Source organism: Marmota flaviventris, unplaced genomic scaffold, assembly GCF_047511675.1.
Source record: "Marmota flaviventris isolate mMarFla1 unplaced genomic scaffold, mMarFla1.hap1 Scaffold_43, whole genome shotgun sequence".
NCBI classification, from domain to species: domain Eukaryota; kingdom Metazoa; phylum Chordata; class Mammalia; order Rodentia; family Sciuridae; genus Marmota; species Marmota flaviventris.
This window is the reverse complement of record NW_027288260.1, coordinates 1,126,115-1,147,519: the sequence shown is the minus strand read 5'-3', so window position 1 is coordinate 1,147,519 and position 21,405 is coordinate 1,126,115. Positions and strand designations below refer to the sequence as shown.

Below are 21,405 nucleotides of genomic sequence, written 5' to 3'. Positions count from 1 at the left end.
ACTTCAGATCTATCAGACTTTGAGGCCCTCAAAGGTGTCCATTGCTGTCTCATGGGACCTCTTGGATCCTGTGGGACATACTTTGCCCACTTCACATGCCCTCCCCAGCCCTCGGGCCTCTAACTCAAACTTCTGGACAAGAAAGGGGGTGCAAGGAAGGGTGGGTGCTGTGGCAGCTGGAGGCCACAGTGCGGCCCCACAAAGTGGAGACAAAGCCTGAGGCCTGGAAGCTCCTACTCCAGGGAGAGTCTCAGAGGTTCCCCACATGTTGAGGCCTGCCATTGACACCTGTGTCTCCCTCCCAGATGCTGGGACAGGCTATCCCATGGCAGAAGACAGGGGCTACGGAAATGACTTCCTCATCGAGACATGATCCCCACTCTCAAGGCCACCCTCCGAGCCATCAGGTAATGACCACCCCCATCCCCTTTGTGCCTCCCTGGCCCAGTTCAGCTCCCCAGGACATGGCTTGTAAAGTGCCCATGGGCTTTGGGCAGGGACAAGAAGCTTCCAGTCACTTCTGGCCAACAACCAAGGGTTTTAAAACTCTGAGGGGGACACTGCCTCAGGAACAATGGCTCTCCTTGGCCAGTTGTCTTGTGACTCCTGAAGAAAGGCTTCCAGTGTGCTCATATAAAAATGGGGTTCAGTGAGAACTATAAAGGGGTTTTGGCCACTGAAATCACCTGGAAAATCCCACATCCTGGTTTTATTGAACTTTGCTATCAGATTCCTTGACCTCCCCAGTGTCATTTTCTTTTAAAATTAAATCACCTAGTTCAGTTTCTGCAGCTTGAAGCCCAAGTCCCCAACCGCTGCCCTGTCTCTACAGCATTGGGTCAGGCTGTCAGAATAAACCATACTTATACAGAAGTCATTATACAGAGGCTTTCTCTTCTGAGACTGAACCCTGAGAAAGATGGCCATGACCAGATACCTATGCTTCCTCATTCTGAGATGCCCCAGGCTGGCTGGAAAAGAGATCACAGATGACTCTTGTTTGCCATGTAATTGTGCCCATCCTGTGCTGAAAGGGTAAGAGAAGGTGCTGAAGGCCACAGAGCTTAAAAAAAAGCAGAAGGCCATGTCCATTGAAAACATGCTTTTTAAATCTGGCTGGGCTCTTTCACAAATAGGGCAGGGACCGCTGCTAGTTGCTTGACAGTGCCTCTTCTGCATCCATAATACAAAGATAGTGCTGAAAACATGCTCATATTTATGCAAATAAAGTATTGTCATCATCTGGAATTTTGTAAATGCAGATACTCTGTGGTTAGCAGAGTGGTTCAAGGTGAACCATTGAAGATGTGGGGTTCAAACGTGACCAGAGCCCAAAGGTAATTGTCCCTTAGACTCAGTGGTGTCACAACCATGGGCATCTCTGCAAGATCTCTTTCATTCATTTCAGGTGGAGTTTTCAAGGAGCAATGGAGAGGCTAGGTGACAGGGAGGCTGGTGTAGGAGTGATCTTGATGGAAAACCATGCCTAATGAAGAAGAGCAGAGCCATTTGGTATGCTAGTGGATGCTGGTGGAATTGGGCCAACCCAGACTGCAAACGTTCCAGAGCTAGAGGGAAAAACCTGCAATCCCAGACTGTTAAATATGTCATCGGAGGATGAGTCACGTGGACAGAATGCAGAGGATCAAATGGGTGGAGTGGGCGTGGCTCTGCAGAACAGTGCAGGTAAGAGACCAGATGCTTGGTGGAGCCTATGAAAAAAAGTGGAGAGGACCTAGTGGGCAGAGCTGGTGAGGCAGAGTCAGGCTGAGTGAGTGGAGCCCAACTCGTAAGAACAGTGGGCGGGGAGAAGACAGGGGAAGCACGTGGGATGCAGCACCCCACCCAGGACCCCTTAGTTGAACACATCCTAGGAACCAGGAGGCACAGTGATGCAGGAACAGAGGGCATGGTGGGTGCATCCACAGGAGGTAAAGGGAGTCAGGAGAGGCATCCGGTAATTCTGTCAGGAGTCACTGTGGACCCAGAGGGGAAGCAGGGTCTTTGGGCTCTCAGATAGCAATTTGACCTCAGGGTCTTCTCCATTGGGGGCCTCAGTTTCCCCTCTTACCCACTGAGGCAATAGAGGGAGGCTGAAGATGGCATGGCACAGCCTTTCTATCTTCCTCCTTCTCATTGGATGCTGTGCACTTTCTATATTTTCAGGTTGGTTGGTTCCCATTGGGTTTCTGGAAGTTGTCCTTGGGATATCGCCTGAGACACTTTGTTTTGGGGGAACAATAATTTTTTCCAATGTGTTCACAGAGACTTCTCTTGGTGCCTGCTGTTTACATATTGAGACCCTGAAGTCCAGAGAGGGTAAGCCTGTGATGCAGCCGTCACTTGCTGGAGCCTGATCTGGATCACACATTCCCCTTCACTCACTCACTCACAGGCAGGGGTTTCATTGTGTCTGGTCAATAAAAAAAGCATTGATGAGGGAAGAGGCCTTGACTCTTTCCAGGTGCTACTTTGGGACACTCCCTATGTCTGTAAAGTAGGACACAAAGTGACGTCTGCCTCTCAGGCTGGTGTAAGGCCAAGTTCCAGCTTCATGATTCTCTAAAAGGCAGTTTGCAATGGATGGGGTAGGGGATCTATTTTGACAGTATTATCATTTAGTATTTTTTAACATTTATTTTTTAGTTGTAGGTAGACACAATACATTTATTTTATTTTTATTTTATGGTGAAGCTTGAACCCAATGCCTCATGCATAATAGATGACCACAGCCTTCATTTAATTTTATATATTGAAACATAACTCCTTGCAATAAAAAAAATTAAAAAAAAAACTATAGTACCAGGCTCTGTCCTAGGCAGAGAGGACACAGACATGAACAAAACAGCAAGGAATCTCTGCTCTCATTTTCGTGGGGGCTACAATTCCCCTGGACTTACCCAAGAATTCAGGCACTAAAGAGACATGAAGTACTGACCCCCTTTAGGCATCTGATCTAATGTTACCATCCATGGCAATGTTTTAACTTCTCAATTATTCTAAAACATACCCTTCTCCATGTGATTTAGCTGCCCCAATCCTTTCCTACCTTGCCTTATCACACATAGGCTTGTTCAACTATTTATGCCCTTCTCCTATTTTATATTTCTTTTGCACATGGCTTTGAAGGCCTCATGATTTGGCATTTCTTATAATTTTTTTTTTCTGCAGCTTTCAAACTACTCCAAATTCAACCATGTGGAAAATTAACAGTAGGTATTATAGTTTTTATTTTATTTTATTACCATTTATTTCAAGTCTCCAAATCTCTCTCAAAATATCTTTTTTTTTTCATTTTTATGATACTTTTATTAACTCTTCACACATTGACAATGGTTGTGATAAAGCAGTATCTTCTGACTCCAACACTGGAATTTCAGTGACCTGCTTGAAATGATTGAACTTTCTTTTGATTCTACATTACAAGTCTCCATTTTATTTTTTATGCTTTATATAACTTTATATATAGTACAGACAAGACTAAGCTAATATTACATGGTTTGTCTCAGAGAAAGTGCAGGCCTCCCCTCTACCTTCATTAGTGAATATGAGGGCTCATCACAAGTTCCTTAGGGTTGCCTTTAAGCATGGGCTCTGACTCAGCTCCATGTTCAATCTTCCTGTGATCTCCTCAGCCTGTGGCCTTCAGTTCTTCTCCTTCTTCCTCCTCCTCCTCCTCCTCCTCCTCCTCCTCCTCCTCCTCCTCCTCCTCCTCCTCCTCTTCTTCTTCTTCTTCTTCTTCTTCTTCTTCTTCTTCTTCTTCTTCTTCTTCTTCTTCTTCTTTTCTCCTTCTTTTGAAATTTCAGATTAATTTTAATACTTTACACAGAGCCTGAATCACAAAAAAGCCAGTTTAGAAATGGTGGCAAGCAGAAACAACACTACCCAGAAACCAGGTGCTTCATATGAGAAAAAGCTAGGGAAGAGGAGCCTATCACACATGATAGAGAGAGGACCCTCAGAGCCATGGTGTAACCATGGGAGGTGCCAGAAATCCCTCACCCCAAAGTGGAGGTATTGTAAATTGTTTAATTGGACTGGACTAATTTGATCTTATGATCAGAGTAATAGCAATTTTGTTTGCACATGATTCCCATTGAGATGCTTTTCCAAATATGTCCAGAAAAAAATTTGGAGACCAGCTATCCCAGGATTGCTGTTATCCACCAAAGAATAAGTAAAATTAACAGACAGCTTATGTATTACACTTGGAAAGCCTCAGTTCTGTGTTTTCCAGGGAGATTTTTGTCATATTTCTCTATAAAATAATATTATAGGCCTGAAGAGACAGAACTTAAAGATGTCTTTCCTTAAAACATGCAACTCTTTAGGCTATTACCTGCACCACATCATCCTTTGCCTCATCCATCTGGATAAGTGCCTCTTCATTCTTACATTCAGAAGTAGTGTGCAGTTGGGTCATGGAAAGGCTGTGGAAGGAGGAAATTTTAGCATAATTGAGGTTTCTTGTAGATGCAGAAGAGAGACTTCAGCTCCAACAGTTTTACTCAATCCAGACGACTGTGTTCTGTATGGTACATTGAGGATATTTTCTTCTAACAATGTTTGCTTCTTTAATTTATATCCTCCTAAAATGAGTCATTTTTAATAGGTAATAATGATTAATTTTAGTTTTCTGTTTGTTCTAAGTTTAATGAGTTCTAGTGATACAACTTACATATGGAATGTCATCTAGAGATTTTAAAAATTACTTATTTGTATACATATTATAAAAGAAGACATGAGTTTAACTTGATATTTTATAAACTTTTATTTTATTTTATTTTCATGCGGTGCTGAGGATAAAACCCAGGACCTCACACATGCTAGGCATGTGCTCCACCACTGAGCCATATCTCCATCTGTAATTTAGCATTTTTTATTTATAAACTTGCTTCTGTAATAATAAAAAATAAAATAGAGCTACTATTGATGTGAATTCTATAATTTGAGTAATTATAATTTTTTTAAATTTTTAGAATGAAATGATATTCTATGTTCAAAACTTCATTTCATAGAGGGCAATATCACAATGCCATAAACTACTTATATTTCTCATAAAGTCTTTGGATCCAATTTAACTCAAAAGATTAAAAATTTCCTGATCCTGTACTCTTTCAGTTAGGAAATGACAAATGGTGTAAAGCAGTGGATGTGTAACCGATGTGATTCTGCAATCTGTATATGGGGTAAAAATGGGAGTTCATAACCCACTTGAATCAAAGTGTGAAATATGATATGTCAAGAACTATGTAATGTTTTGAACAACCAACAATAAAAATTTAAAAAAAAGGAAATGACAAATGAGAGGATCATGATAAAAGGGTTTGGAAGCACACTGAATATTTTTGAAAATCAAATGGACGTACTAGTAATTTTCCATTCCTGTATTAAAAATACACAGGAATATAATTTTCAAGTTTAGAGGAGGAATATTTGTGTTCATCCGTTCTTTATGTATTAGTTTCATGTGTGTATATATATGAGACTATATACATACATATATGCCCTTTCCCATTTTTGTCACAATGGAAATGTCTGAATCTAATTTTTCTTAAAGGAACACTTAGGCCAGTGGAATCTCATCCTACCCTGATCACTGTACAAAAATTTCTGATGTTTCCACAAACTCAGTTGTTTTTTAGTTCTTTTTTTGCTTGCTTGTTTGTTTGTTTGTATGTTTTTTGTCTTTAGCATGAACAAATATTTGTGAACATATCTCATTCTCTGGTCACTGAAACACAAAGAAAACGATGACACAGGAAAGCCAAAGTTGTGGGGAAGAAAAGCAGGATTTGAATTTTACATAACTACATCAATCAGAGAGACAGACTGCCCTCTAGGACAGCTTGGCATCTGTGAAGAAGCACCTCTCTGGCTTTCTATTTCTTTACTTTAATATTAAACAGATCTTAACTTTATGATCCATATAAATTTATTGATCATCAACTATGTGAAAACTCTAAGGCTAGACTCTGGAATGAGGAGTTCTTTAAGCCACTGTGCATTTTCTAGCTTGCATGGTAATTGCTCTCTAATTTAAAAACTGTATGATTACCAAGAGTTTCTAAAAATATTCTATAATTAGAAAGAGGCATATAACTCATATAAGCATATATTACATTATTACATCTGAATAAATGAAGTACGTGAGATCACAAAAAAAAAAAAAAATCATAGAACTAAAACTCCTCAAACAGCTATAAAAAGTGCTGCAATTACAAAGCAAAATAACTGTCTTTTAGGTGCAAAGCATGTGTTTTCAAAGTCCTGTAGCTAATAAATGTCTATACCTTCTTTATTCCAAATTTATTGCTGTGCGTGAATTATCATGATTTGTTTGAGGGATCATGTGTTGATATAGGATTTCATTTCAAAAAACTCTCTTAAAAGAACTAAGAATTTTTCTTGTAACATCCGTCACTATTTGTATTAGTACCATAGTTATATGGTGAATTTTGAGCCTATCGGAGAAGTTTACTTAAAATTTAAAAATTCTGTGTCACTGAAAAGGTAGGAGATATATTATATTAAAGCTGACCTTATTGTCTAGGAAGTAGAAATCTGTCAACGGAAATATATCCAGGTATTTGGTCATTTTTGAGGTATTGATCTGTGTATAATAAGTAAAATTTAATTGTATTTGCAGATTTATGGAACTGTGCTTCAAAATAAATGTGCCTTGAGAAATAATATTAGTGTATTTAACCTCTACATCTATGTGTAGAAAATTTACATAATATCATAAAAATTATATGATTTGCGTAGAAGTGCTATTCACTGTATAGTATTTTGAGGAGATTCATGGATTTGGTATTTTTGCTTCAAATATCTTTTGTCAAAAATAAACAGAACTTGGTTATAGAGCTTTTTGTTTTATATTATATCATCAATTTATGGTGACATTATTATTCTCTTTCAAGCACAAATATATATTAAAAATAGTGATTTTTTTTCTTGGTGTCATGTTATCTTCCAAAATTCTTATCCTTTGTGAAAAAAAAGATAATTTTGTAGTGCAGAATTACATCCTAATAAATCCTAATTTATTTCCACCAATTTTAATCATGGATCTAAATTCATATTAAAATGTATTGAACATTTTTGATTGTGTATTATAAGCTCATAAACTAACTATTTTACTTAGAGATCTGGATCTTCAAATATGCAATCTATTTTACCGACAATGAATTAAGGTAACAGTAAAAGAGAAGCGTAAAATGTGATAAACATCCACAATGAAAAGAGGAGGTAATCTCCAGTGAAAAAAAGATTTCAAAGAACTTCTGGAAAACAGAAAGTCTGGAAGTAGATGAAGGATGCATCTGAGTTCTAATTAGGGATTCACAGGAGGTGGATTAAGACCATGACTAGTCATCTTGGAAGTCCATAAGTTAGTGTGCTTCAGATCAGCACAATGGAAATAAAGGGAAGGAAGCACATTTGGGCACACAGAATCTTGGGTTGCATTCTAATCTCAAAGGAGGCTTCTGCTTACTCAAAGTGAAATTATGGATCTGTCTTGCACTCTCATATTTTTCCTACTTGAGACATGGAGTGTGATTTACATGAGTCTCAAACAGTCTTGAGTTTAGGAAGCCTTAAATGGTAATAGCCAGAAAAACTATCTTCTACTAATGAAAATACTTTGAAAAGACCACTTTCAGAAATTGTCTGGGAAATGAATCCTTCAGTCCTAATTGTGCCATAAAGCATAGTTCCCTATTGTGACACCACAAAATCTCACTTTTCAGTCTAAGTTCTATACTTAGTTTATGGTACTGGTGAGACTCTATTCCTGAAGAAAACTTATAAGAATGGAAAACAGTGCAATTAACTACAGTTTCGACAGCTGTGTAGACTGAATGTCAAATTAATAGTCATCTTGTGTCTCTTCTGTTGTTCAATTTAGATCCACTAAACATACTTCTTTTGGTCTCTATACTCATCCCCAAATCATTTGAGGCTCCTCACTATAATTTTCTCAAGACACAACTACTGCACTGATCCTTTTACAATTCCTGTATGGAAAGTGAATACTAAAAAGTAGAGAATTGGATCATCTGTTTTCAAATTGAATCATCTGATTTTTATCTATAAATATACAATAGACTTTTATATTTGGATACAGTGGATACCATGGTCATTGACCATTAGTAATGTTTTTATTTTTGTTAAGTGTGGTCTGATTCAATTTTACATATGATGTATTGGCACTTTATTAGTGGTACTTGCTTAGCATTGCAACATGGAATCAATGTCCTTCTGGTGAGGAGAGTGAATTGACCTAGCTAGGATTGTAATTTCTCCTCTTGCTTTCTGTTTTCTTAGTACATAGAATTTAGAGTCCTCAGGTGCAGTTTAAATTTTAGTTGGAATTTTGTTAAACATCCTGTTGGTAAAGGGTCCTCTTAAATAATTAGGATTTCTAAAAGTGGAGGATGCAGACGCATGATGTAAGAAAATATGATTGCCAAGTGCATTAATAGGAGTGATGGTGAGTTAAGACTCTTAAACTTTGACACTCTGGTTCCTGGATCTATATATTGTGTCTCTTGGTAGCACAACCTGATATAATGATGTGAAATTTAAGAAGTGTTAGCAACACCATCACCTGTTCCAGAATTCTACCAGGCCAGCAGCTTTTTGTTTCTATTTTTTAGATGATAATACAGTGGATACCATGGTCATAGACCAATAGTAATATCTTTATTTTTGTTAAGTGTGACCTGATTCGATTTTAGGCATGATGTATTGACACTTTATTAGTGGTACTTGCTTAGCATTTATTGTCTGTAAAAACAAAATTAAAAAAAAAATGTTTGGGTTTTTCTGGTTAAAATTATTTCTGGGTTAAAAGACATCCACTTGTTAATTTATTATGAGAAAATGAAGAAAAGAATGATGCTTTAACAGGAACCTAGAGATAGATCTCTCCTCCTAGCTGGCTAGATATTTGGAAGAAGCATTTGATAGATAAAATATGGTGACTGGAAACCACTATTTTACTCAGTCCTCATTCATCCTGTGCGGCATCAGAGGCTGGATAAAAACAACTAGCCAAGTCCAGTTGTCGACTAGGTTGTCTTGTACAATATCCATGATGTATGTGCTTTGGTATGTGATAGCATGAAATCCCATTATATTTACACTTCATTGTCTCTCTCAGAGATCCGTCCTTATTACTGTACCCCCCAAATTTTATAGTCTTCAAAGTTCCTTCTAAATCCTTGACCAAGTCTTGATTTCTTCTTATTATTTTATGTACCTTCTTATGTACCTTCTTACCTGAGGTAACTTATTTTTCCACATGAAATTAAGGATGAAGTGTGCTGCCAAGTATTATGCTCTTTAGAAAGAGTTTTTTTTTTTTTTTCATTTTTTATTTTTCAAGGGTAATCCTGAAAGATACTGTACAATGGTGTTATTTTATTTCACTTCACTTCTAAATGAAGATAACTCATATTTATTTCTAGTAATATTTTGATAGAGGTTGGCCAATTTCCTCTTCTATCTGATTCACAAAAGGGACCTTTTCCCAAAGAAAGAAATGAATAGGTGTTGTATCACACCTTTGCTCTGAAATTGATTGGGGTTTTCTGAGAAAGAGTGTAACTTCAGTGACTATCTTCTTGGTTAGTTATTTGCTTAGTTATTGGTCACTATCTACAAATGTGACCTCAGGTGAAATGCCAAGGAAGATAGAGAGTAAAATAAGTAGAAGTTATCAATTGATTATACTTTTGTAACTGAAGTAAGGTTTGTGAAGTACTATATGACTTGCATATTTCTCTGCCTTCCATTTAAAATCTTTATTTTTATGTATCACAAATAAACTTCTAAAAATATAATTTACATCTATTATTTTTCTAATCCTGTTCATGGTTTCTCTAATTTCATGATTATATAAATTTTTATAACTGACACTAACTTGATAATCTGTGTCATTTCCTGGTTTACAAACACTTATTGATTTTTGTCTCTTTTTAGTTATAATTGGCCTCCAGTGACTAAGGGAAGCCTGCTCCTTAGTCAGACTTCCAGTCTGCTCCCCCCCAGCCCTGCTTCAGCCTCTCAGCTTCCCAGACCCTCATGCAGTTGGTTGTAAATTTTTCCAGAAGCTGTTTTACTGTCTACTTTTCAGGACAAAAATAAAAATCATAACTTAAAAAAAGATACTTTAGGGCTGGGGATATGGCTCAAGTAGTAGCGTGCTTGCCTAGTATGCATGACACAGGGTTTGATTCTCAGCACCATGTGAAAAAAATAAAGATATTGTGTCCACCTAAAACTAAAATGAATATTTTTTTTAAAAAAAGATACTTTAAAAAGTAAAATGTAGAGGGAGAAAGTAGCAACATTTTTTTTTGTAATTAGGCTTTTTATTTATTTATTTATTTTTATTTTTTTTATTATTAGTTGTTCAAAACATTACAAAGCTCTTGACATGTCATATTTCATACATTTGATTCAAGCAGATTAATAGGCTTTTAAAAAAATTTTTAATATTTGTCTGATTTCAATGTGGGTCACCCACTAACACTTCATCAAAATAACAGTTTCTTTTCTGAGTTCAGGTGACCAAGGAATAGCCACACCCTTGGAACAAAACAAAACACACACACACACACACACCAAAAAAGAGAAAAAAAAAACCAAACAGAATTATCCTTAACCTAACTTTTTATATGATGTCTCAGATCCCCTTAACTTTGCACATTAGCTTCTTTGTTCAGTTGAATTGTAACTGCTTTTTGTATTTGGAACGATTGTGACTATTGAACTTGAAACATTTTATTCTGGGCATCTTGGTGGTTTCTGGTGAGGTTACGTGGGTGAGAGGGTGAAGGGAAAGTGAGGAATTCTTTCCTATTATAACATGAAGTTCCCCCCACAGTCTGTTCTCAGGTGCCAGACCTCAATTATTTCTTACAGTGGTATACTTTGATTATTTTTACTTCCCTTTACCCATTAGTTTTAACAGCATTTTATCAAACTGTGCTTATTAAGATTCATTTTTTAAAATAAAGTTATAGTTTGCCTAACCAGTCTGCACTTATTGCTTATGGTTTCACTCACCTGCTATGCCTGTTTTTGGTCTGAAAAACAGATATATTATTTTCCATATTTTATCCATTTTCCTACATGTATATACTGAAAAGAAAATTAGGTCTGGAAATATTCCATTTTGATTGAATACAATAATCAAGAAAATAAATTTTAAATATGCTAAATATATCTCCAGATTTTCTCAAGTAGCTATGCTTAAAACAAAGAAAATATCCTGAAACGAAAAACCATGGTCAGCTTCAAGAAAGCAAGAATAAAACCCAAGAATTTATCCTTAATGATGGATTATATATGATAAATACAGAATAAGCACAAGAGTTAAAGGAAAAATAGTATTCAATCTGGTATTCTAAAATGAAGCAGATCGTCCATCAATGATAAATAAAAATAGATTTTCATAAATAATAAAAATCTAAAAAGCTATTTCCCATGCCTCATTTCAAAGAGAGTTACTCAATATAGAAGAAAAAAAATTTAAAAAGAGAGCAGAGTTGGTGGACAGAAACAGTGGCTCTAACTGCAGAGCTCAAGAAAGTTATGCTTATTCTGCAGTAGACCTTGAAAATAGTTTTTTAGCATACCTCAGTCCTACCTTTAAAATGATGGTTTAATAGAAATATTAGCTAGTGAGTAGTCAAGTGATTAAATGTAGCAAATGTTAGAAGATTCTAGTGGTCTATTTTTTCTCACCATAAAAAAATGAATATTAGGAAATACAGGAAAAACAAATGATGAAAAAAAGAAAGTAAAAACATACTAAACACAAATAATGGAAAGCCAAGTTCTGTATATGAAACACAGTAAAATGTGCACTTTTTGTAAAATTTAATGGGAAAGAAGAAAGTAGTACTGATTGTTCTTGATGGTAAGAACATCCCTCCATGAGCAGCATTCATGTCCTGATATTGGATGTCAGAAAGGCTAATAAATTCGATAAAGAAATCATTCTTAATTTTGGTGTGTGTTTTGTGATGAAAAGTATCTTAAAGTCAAATTTGTGAAAATGCTTATGGGTTTTTAACCTTCATAAATTTTCTGTAGACAAAGAATGCAACACATAATTATTTTTTAAAGAGAATAACTGAGGAAGCATGAACACAGGGACTTGTAACTATTAAAAAATAGAGTGGGTGTGGTGGCCTGTACAGATGCTGATACTCAGAAATAATAAAGTGTCCAATGTAAATTAAGCAAGAAATCCCAGAACACATACCGTAAATGATAATCAGTTAAATGCTAAATCCTTTTAATATTTGATTAATTAGGCCTGAAGAAAAAGAAGTGGCCCCATAAGTTAAATTGGTTTTCCTCCCTCTCTCATTGCAATTATAAAAAAATAATGGGAACACCTAAAACATTGTGTAGGGTCTTATATTTATATTTCAATATTATGATCAATATAATCAAACAACTCATAGTAGATATGGCTAAATTTAGTTTCCTTTTAAAACTTTACATAGTTGCAGATAGAGTGTAGGCTGCTGATCTGGGTGTAAATTTTGGAAACTACTGTTTTATATGGCACTGGGGATTGAACTCGGGGTGCTTTATCACTCATATATATATATACAAAATTATTTGATATTTTATTTTGAGACCTGGTCTCACTTAGTTACCAAGGCTGGTCTTGAAGTTGTGATCCTTCTGCCTCAGCCCCTATGATATTTAGGATTACAGGTATGTACCACCACATCAGGCCTGGACACTACTTTTTTTTACATGCATCTAATAATCAAAATTATTTTAAATATTTTTGCATTTTCTTTGATATAAAATACTCAATACTATCTTACTAAATTGGTTTTGACCCTAATATTTTTTTGAAAAGGCAAATATTCATGTTGAGTAGTTATACTTTTTTTTTCTTACCATAACAAGATTTACGCATTAGATTCTATCCTGAGTTAGCAAGTCAATTTCATCCGTGTTTTAGAAAAAACAAATTGCTATAAATTTTTTCCGGTAAGTGTTTTAATCGAAATACCTTCCTCTTAGTCATAATCAAACAACAACAAAAAAAAAAAGATAGGAGAAAATTTAGTAAAGTCAAAAGCTAAGATCCAACATTTGGCCAGTTCTTGTTTCAACCAGATGTTTATGATTTGATTGTTTCTCTTTTAAATTTCTTCTTCTGATTTCTCTGATGGCCTTTTCTATGATATTTAATAGTCAGCTTCATTTAAAAGCACTTGCTTATGTGAAAAGTGGAAACTAAGGGAAATAAATATCTGAAACAAATTCATAGTACTCAATATGTTTCTCATGATTATATACAGTTTCCTCCCACCATTCTGTGATTTCAATTTATAGAGCTTTAAATGACTTCCATTCCTCACTATATTTCACTATCAGCACATTCAGAAAGAATTTCTCAACAAATTTATATTAAATAAGTAGCAATTTCTAGAAAACCAGATATAATTTACACCTGTGAAATTAAACAATATATGTGGAAGTTTGCTAAAGAATACTTGGCATATTCAAAGAATAAAATGAAGAAATTTATCAGAATTATTGCTTTCCTTTAAGTGATAGGGCACAGTTTATTGACATGTTGTTTCAAAAAGACATTAATATTTTCCTCAAGAAAAAATAGTTGTGATTCTTTAACATAAATTTTACTTGTTTTTTTTAACTTTTACCCATTTATCTTGCACACTGAGAAGGTTTCTGCTGGGGTAAAACACAGTGAGATACTGATCAATCAATTGTATTTTCAACTAATGTTGTAAAATGCATCTCTGACACATTTGCTTGTTTTCATTTTATATAATAGCATCATGCACAATCAGCATGAGAAAAGTTTGCTCATTAATTTTGGTATCAATAGTGGGTTAGGTACATTGAAAAGATGTTGAGAAAATCACATCTACAATGGTGGAATCTCCCAATTCTTTGTTTTCATCTTTCCTGTGGTGCTTCTGCTCTTGATATTAGTATGTTAACTTTAATTTGCATTGTCCATACAGTTTCTTAAAACATAAGACACTTAGAATTGAGGAAATCACACATAGTAAGTTTATTTCATAAACTGATATAAGACTCAATGAAAGACTTCAGCATTATTAATGTACATTTTATTAAAATTCCATTATATTACAATGGTATATACAATATTAAAATTTTATATAGCTAAAGGTTTTTTTTTTTTTTTTTTTTTTTTAACAATGAATGACAGGCACGCTAAGCAAGTACATAGTTCAAATTATTCATTTACTGAGCTTCATTCATTCATAATATAATAGTTGACAAAAAACACATCAGAGTGTCTGTTTTTGAAAAAAATTGTTTGGTGAATTACTAACAATGCAGCACAATTTTTAAATTTATTATTGGTTCATTATACCCGCATCTTACTTACATAGTAAGATTGTTATAATATTCAATAAGTTGTAGCGAAAATCATGAAATACCACATACCATATTGTACAGATTATATAAATGCTCTTATTATTTCTTCATTCTTTTTCACAAATATTTGTCAGGCACTTACTATATGCTAATTTGAAATAAGTTCATGATAATTATTTCAGATATTTTTTTTAAAAAAACTGCAAGACCTCATTTGAAAAGAGCAATATAGATTTCAGAAGTAACTACTGCTTCTCTAGTGAATAATGTGTATAGAAATCTGCTAAGGTCTCGGGGTATGCAAATATATTTGAGATGCATCAGAGAGTACATATGAAAAAACAGTACTATTTATTATGTTATTTAAATAAAGTGAAATATCATACCAAAGGTTAAAAAAAATGAACTTTTGGGAAAACAAAAGCAAAAGGGTGCACTAGTATTTGAAATAAGGTAATAATAATTTTTACTATAATTAGTTGTTTCTGAGTCTCATTTCACTCTTTAATTATCTATCCATTGTGTTAAGAACCCCTAGAGGTGTTAATCTATATAAGGTACATAAATTGTGGTGTGAGGTGTTATTGGAAAATATTAGCATTCAGTGAATAATGCTATCAATTTTCTGTTTTGCAATATTAAAGAACTATTTCAGATTTATTGCAATGGATAGTTTTGTTTAAAGGGAACAGTCATTTTTCAATGTAGAAATTACTAAGAAAAATTTAGGTGTTCTCTAAAAGTCTGTAACAACCATATTTGATGAACTTTGTGTCATAATGTATAAGAAAAGTTGCTTCCCTACCTCAAACCAGACATCATTGGAATAACCTTGTGTAGTATCAGCACATTCAAGTTTAGATGAGGACTTTTGCTTCTTTTCTCCTTTTACTTCCCACCTACAACATGGCTTATATTTCATAAGCATATTTCTATGCTTGTTCAACCTCTCACACATCTCAGAATTCACTAGAAGGGATCCCTGACAATCTAGAAACAAACATATCTGAGATAGTGTATAGATTAATATATGAAGAAGTTCAAGAAAATATTGATGTGGCCATGAGATGGTGTGGTAACTATATAGAAAGCTAAAAATTGAAATTGAAAGAAATATATTACTCCTGAGAATTACTATGAATCATGTAGTATTTGGAAGCAGATATTTTAAGTAGGAAACTCTTGAGACTGATGTCCACTGCATCTTTTATATGAATATTTGCTCTGCTTTTGAGGGCCACCAGATTTTAGCCAGTAAACTTTTGGCTTGATATAGCATAATCAGAAAGCCCAGCATTCTGTTTTTATACTTAGGCATGGTTTACTAAATATTCATTGAGTTTTTGCACAGACTTTTCCCTTATTTTAATATAACTAGCCTATTAGTCTTGTCACATTCAAATTCATTCATTCTTCAAAAAGTAATTTAATTAAATTCCCTATTCTCTTTAAAATAAAAAAAATCAACCTAAAATAATTTCTATACTGTAAAGCATTTTATTGTAGTATCTATAATCTTTATAACTACTAAGAAATGGCATTCTATGTCTCATTTTTACCATTGTCTCTCTAATATTACTTTCATTATAATTTGAGTATGTCCCCCAAAAGCTCATGTGTTTGGAACTTAGTTTCAAGGGGAGAGAGTTGGAAAATAGTGGAATGTTTAAGAAGTGAGATCTAGTAAATTGTGGTTAGATCATTGGGGGAGATGTTCTTGGAGAGGGTTAATGTAACTTTCATGGGGCACAACATAGTTCTTATTAAAGCTGGTTGTTATAAAAGAGCAAGTCTTTTTTCTGAATTTCTCTGACTTCCTGTCTCATTATGTTCTCTCTACCTCTCAGATGAGCCCTCACCATAATGCCACCTCATGTGTAATGCAGGTGAAGGAGCTGTCACAGGAGCTGAGAAGTTTCTAATACAGTGCACTTAAATCTTCAGAACTATGTACTCAAAACTATATTTTTATTTATTTATAAGTTGTAGTTGGACAAAATACCTTTATTTTATTTATTTATTCATTTTTATGTGGTGCAGAGAATTGAACCCAGCTTCTTTCATGTGACAGGTGAGCACTCTACCAGTGAGCCACAACCCCAGCCTCTCAGAAAATATTTTTATGCATTTATATCTCTTTTTATACATTGACCTGCTTCTGGTATTTTTCTATAACATTATAAAACAGACTAAAAGAACCTCTGTGTCTTATTTCTAAAGAAGACAGTTGAGACTTTGCAATGTATTATCAAAAAATTTGGTAAAAGCTTTAGAATAAAAACTGTTATACATTCACTAAGTGACTTTAGTGAGTGATTAAATATCTTTGTGTCTAAGGCATCTTACTATGAGAGTGAGTAGAACATCTAAGATTACATTTTAAAAGCTCTGGTGTAGTTTAGATGGTAATGGCTTAGCATTTCTGATTCTTATTTGTTTTTATATTTCAAAGGTGATATCTTGTATTTCTTATATTCCTCATGGTGCTTAGGTTAATGTATTGCCATTTACTTTGTGACTCAAATATGTGGAATTTGTTTTGTTTAGTAAAGCAAAAGCAAGAGTGGTACTTCAGAATATAGCAAAGACTATTTGAGAATGTTTTTATTTTTAATGGGAAGAATTGTCTCATTGCTAATGATTATAGAGGGAATTTACATCTTGATGACACCCATTAATCAGAAATAGTCTGAATTGACTAGATCAAAACCATTAGAAAACCATGAATAAAGAGGCAGATTAAAAAAATAGGTTTGTCCAGCACCATTTTGAGTCTCCTATTAGAGTACAAATTATAGTATTTTTTTTTCTTACCAGTGAAAGGACTTAAACACATGTAGCTGCATTTTACGCCTCCTGTAATCATACAAGTCACCATCAATCATAATACCATTGTAGGAAGAGAAATGTAGATCTTCACAGGCAGAACAATCAAATACAAAAAAGCGAAATTTGCCTTATGCAAAAAAAGACCTCATTATTTATGCCATACTTCTTTTAGCTCCCAGGTTCCATATCTTTGAGCTCAAGATATTCAACCAGAAGAAAGTGGATTTGTTTTTTGCTAGATGAGTTAAGAACTGATATAATTAGATTGTAGAGTAAACATATTTTGATTTGGGATTCAGTTGTTTCAAGTATGATGGCTTGCCCAGGAAAGCAATGCAGGAAATTTTGTCCTCCACTTCACCCAAATTGTATGGAAAAATTACTATTTGTTTAAATTAAAAGTGGAAGCCACAGGCAATCTACAGCAGGTATTGAAATTTCATGATGAGACATCAAACTGTAGTTGTTTTTCTCATGTTTTTGTATCATTGATTGCTGTGGATTTTGAATATTTTAAATATAAAAACTATATTTAAAAATAAACATTAATATTCTTTTGTATTTTAAGGCTCATAGCCTAAGGTCATAATACCCAGTATAATTACCTCATATTTTTCCAATGTAATCCCAAGACAAAGGAGTTGGGATATATTTTTCATGAAGAAAAATTATTTTTACTAACTAAAATTATGTTGTTCCATGTATCATACTTTTCTATGAAGTATATGTTTGGCCTTAAAATTAATAGAAGTAAATGCCTTGATCTGACTACCAAAAGGTTTATATTATCTTGTCCTGGTGAATATTGTGGCAGAATATATAGAGGATGAAACAGAAAATATCTGAAATTGTGTATTTTTGTGGCTGGAAACTGTTGAAAGGTACATCATTGTTATTAATGAAAAAGACTGACTGAAAACAGCAATGTTCTTTAAGCGTACATACGTGAACAAAGTCTTTGTTAAGCAAAAATGCCCTGTGCAGCCAGGGATAGCTGAAATACATTATACTTAGACTCTGGTAATCTCAGTTCTTTTTTTTTTTTAAACTCTAACTAGTAAATTTTTCTAGCTCAATAAATTTCTCTCTATTCCTTTTCTTGCTTTTTAAAACCAGAGGAGGAATACTTGTCTTTTTTAACTTTCTGGATTGTTTCCCCAATTTTACTGCAATAAAATATGCAGAAAACTTTTAGAAAATATTACAAAGCATACAAATGGAAGTGAATTATCTTTGCTTACTTTGTGACTCTTTTTCATTCAAATGCTGTTGTAGCTCAAAGTGGGTAACTTATCATTCTTCAATTACCTTTAACTGATTATATGTCCATTATTGCCCTAGCATTTGGAAACCACACTTCATCCACTATTGGTCTCTTGCTTAAGTCTTTACAAGTTTTTATTTATATATTGTTGTGTGTTGACCCAATTGATTTTACTTCTCATTTAAAGTAGTTTCATGTATAATTAAATTGGCATAAATATGTCTATATTGGAGAGTGCACAATGTCCCCAGATCTTGTTCTTAGGCCTTTGTTGCTGTAAACTCAGTTCTTCATGAATTATATGTAATGTTAATAAAATTGTGAATGATATTCAATATGATTTTTGTATGGATTCTGTGTATAAGAAGCTTTTACCCCATTGTACCTGAAAAGCCAACATTTTATGATAAGAAACTTAATCTTTACATACAACCTTCTCAGTTTACCTCTTACTACTTGGTCCTCAGAAAATGAGACTATAAAACATAGCTCATTGATTATTTTGTCATAAGTATAAGGCCTCACTCAACCTTGACTCCACATCCATTTCTCTAATTTCTGCCCTGAAATAACACAACCTATAGAATAACAAGGACATCAGAATTTACTAATGTACATGAAAACACTGATCATTGACCTCATTCCATGAAAAATGAAATGTCTCCAATGAGGATGAAGTCTAGAAGGCCATTGTGCACAAAAGAAAGATAAAGCTCTTCTTTCATGTAAGAGCTATCTTTAAGTTTGTGGAAATTCAGTCTATTCAAATCACTAGGAAATGTTAAAATGTTAAAAAGTTAAAATTTTAAAATTTATAAATCAAGATATGAAAATCTGGGGCTTATTTTCCTATATCTACATCCTTCTTATAACTCTTAATTTCAACATAAATACAAACAGAAAAAAATAATGATCTGACTTATGCAAATTGTATTCCACATTAAGTTTGATTAAAATGTGTAAAAGTATTAACAGATGCTAGAGTATTATTCACTCAACAGTATGTTTTACTGTTACATAGAACATTTAGTCAAGTGGAACACTATGATGTCTGTCATTTAACAACAGGATGCAATACATGAGTGTTAACACATAAACAAATATTCAGTTTTAAAGACATTTTGCATACATAAGTTAAATATAGGTTAAAAAATGCACTGTAAACCTGGTATGATGGTCCATGCTTGTAATCCAAGCAAATTGGGAAGCTGAGTAATTTCAGAAATTTAAATTCAGCCTCAGCAACTTAGTGTGGTTTCAAGCAACTGAGCAAGACAGTCTTAGAATTTGAAAAAGTGGAGAGAGGGCTTAGGAATGTGGCTCAGTGTATAAAAATACCTAAACTTAAACTGAAATACACACACACACAAAAATAAAGTTTAATATTACACTTGAGTGTTAAACATCAAAAATAGATTTCATATAATTCTTTTCTCAGTATTCAAAAGTGAAATAGTAATTTTTGATTTAGAAAAACAATTATATTCTTTCAAAGATGAGGTTTCTTCACTATGCATATATGATATTTCCACAAAATAACTTGATAATGCTTAATAAATTTAAGCAAAATTTAAAGACAACTACTTGTTTTCTAAACTTAAATGAGTTCTGTATTTTACTGATCCTCATATACATCAAGGTGTAATATATAGATAATAACTTTACTATACTCTAACATTTATTATAAATGTTTCATTGTTATATAAGGCATACATTTTGGACAAAATCTGTTCAATGTTCACTACTAGTATGAGTTTTCAGATGTTCTATGATTTAAAATTTAAGTACATTTTGGAAATATTATTTAACTTTTTAGAGTTTCTGGGCATAATGAATTCTCCAAAAATAAGCAGTGTTTAAGAACATGTAGCTACATTTTTTTTCCATTTGTATTTTCTCTAACCAGTATGTATCCACAGATGCTGAGTATTGCTGAATAAATTTTAGAGGCATTGTCACATTGTCAATTTTCACATTACAAAATTTTCTCTATGCCATGGTTATTTTGTTGAGGATTAAATGCTGTCCCTTTCTTAGAGTAATGGTACAATGGTCTCATTTGCAGAGCTTCTCTCCAGTGTGTTTTCTCTGATGTCTAGTAATATATGATATAAAATGTTTCTACATTCTCTACATTTAGATGTATTCTTTCCAGAATAAGTAGCCTAGTGGTGAAAAGAATTGATTTCTTATTAAAAACTTTGCTGCATTGTTTCAATTTGTAGGGGTTCTTTTCTGTATAAATTCTGTTGTTAATAAGGTGTAGTCTTTCTTTTTTTAAGTGTTTACTTTTAAGTTGTAGTTGGACACAATACCTTTATTTCACTTATTTATTTTTATGTGGTGCTGAGGATCGAACCCAGGGTCTCAAACATGCAAGGCTAGCACTCTACCACGGAACCACAACCCCAGCCCCAAGATAGTCTTTCTTTAAAAGTATTATTACTTTATTCACATTTCACATTCACCAGGATATCTTCTGCTGTGGTGAATAAAGTTTTATTTTTTATTAAATGCTTTTCCACATTATTCACTTTTGTATGGCTATTCTCCAGTGTGAGTTCTGTTGTGGTGAACAAGGCCTGTTTTATTGCTGAAAGCTTTGCCACGTTCCTTATATTTGTAAGGTTTCTCTCCAGTGTAAATTCTTCTGTGGCACATAAGGTGTAATATTTGAGTAAAAACTTTGTCACATACTTTGCATTTGTGAGGCTTCTCCCAAGTGTGAGTTCTGTTGTGGCAAATAAGCTGTGATTTTTGACTGAACACTGTGCCGCATTCTTTACATTTGTAAGGCTTCTCTTTAGTGTGAGTTCGTCTGTGGCAAATAAAGCCTGATTTTTGAGTAAAAGCTTTGCCACATTCTTTACATTTGTAGGGCTTCTCTCCAG

The 21,405-nt window shown here is 33.9% G+C and overlaps 1 protein-coding gene across 1 annotated transcript in view; it reads left to right on the top strand.

Moving 5' to 3' along the window:
- Window positions 1–369: 369 nt before the first annotated feature.
- The window catches only part of LOC139704176 (kanadaptin-like), a 39,973-nt gene continuing 18,937 nt past the window's right edge, over window positions 370–21,405 (top strand). Inside the window, 3 exon segments of the mRNA XM_071607240.1 lie at window positions 370–407; window positions 1,496–1,686; window positions 2,528–2,588. Coding sequence (XP_071463341.1) covers window positions 370–407; window positions 1,496–1,686; window positions 2,528–2,588 — 290 coding nt within the window.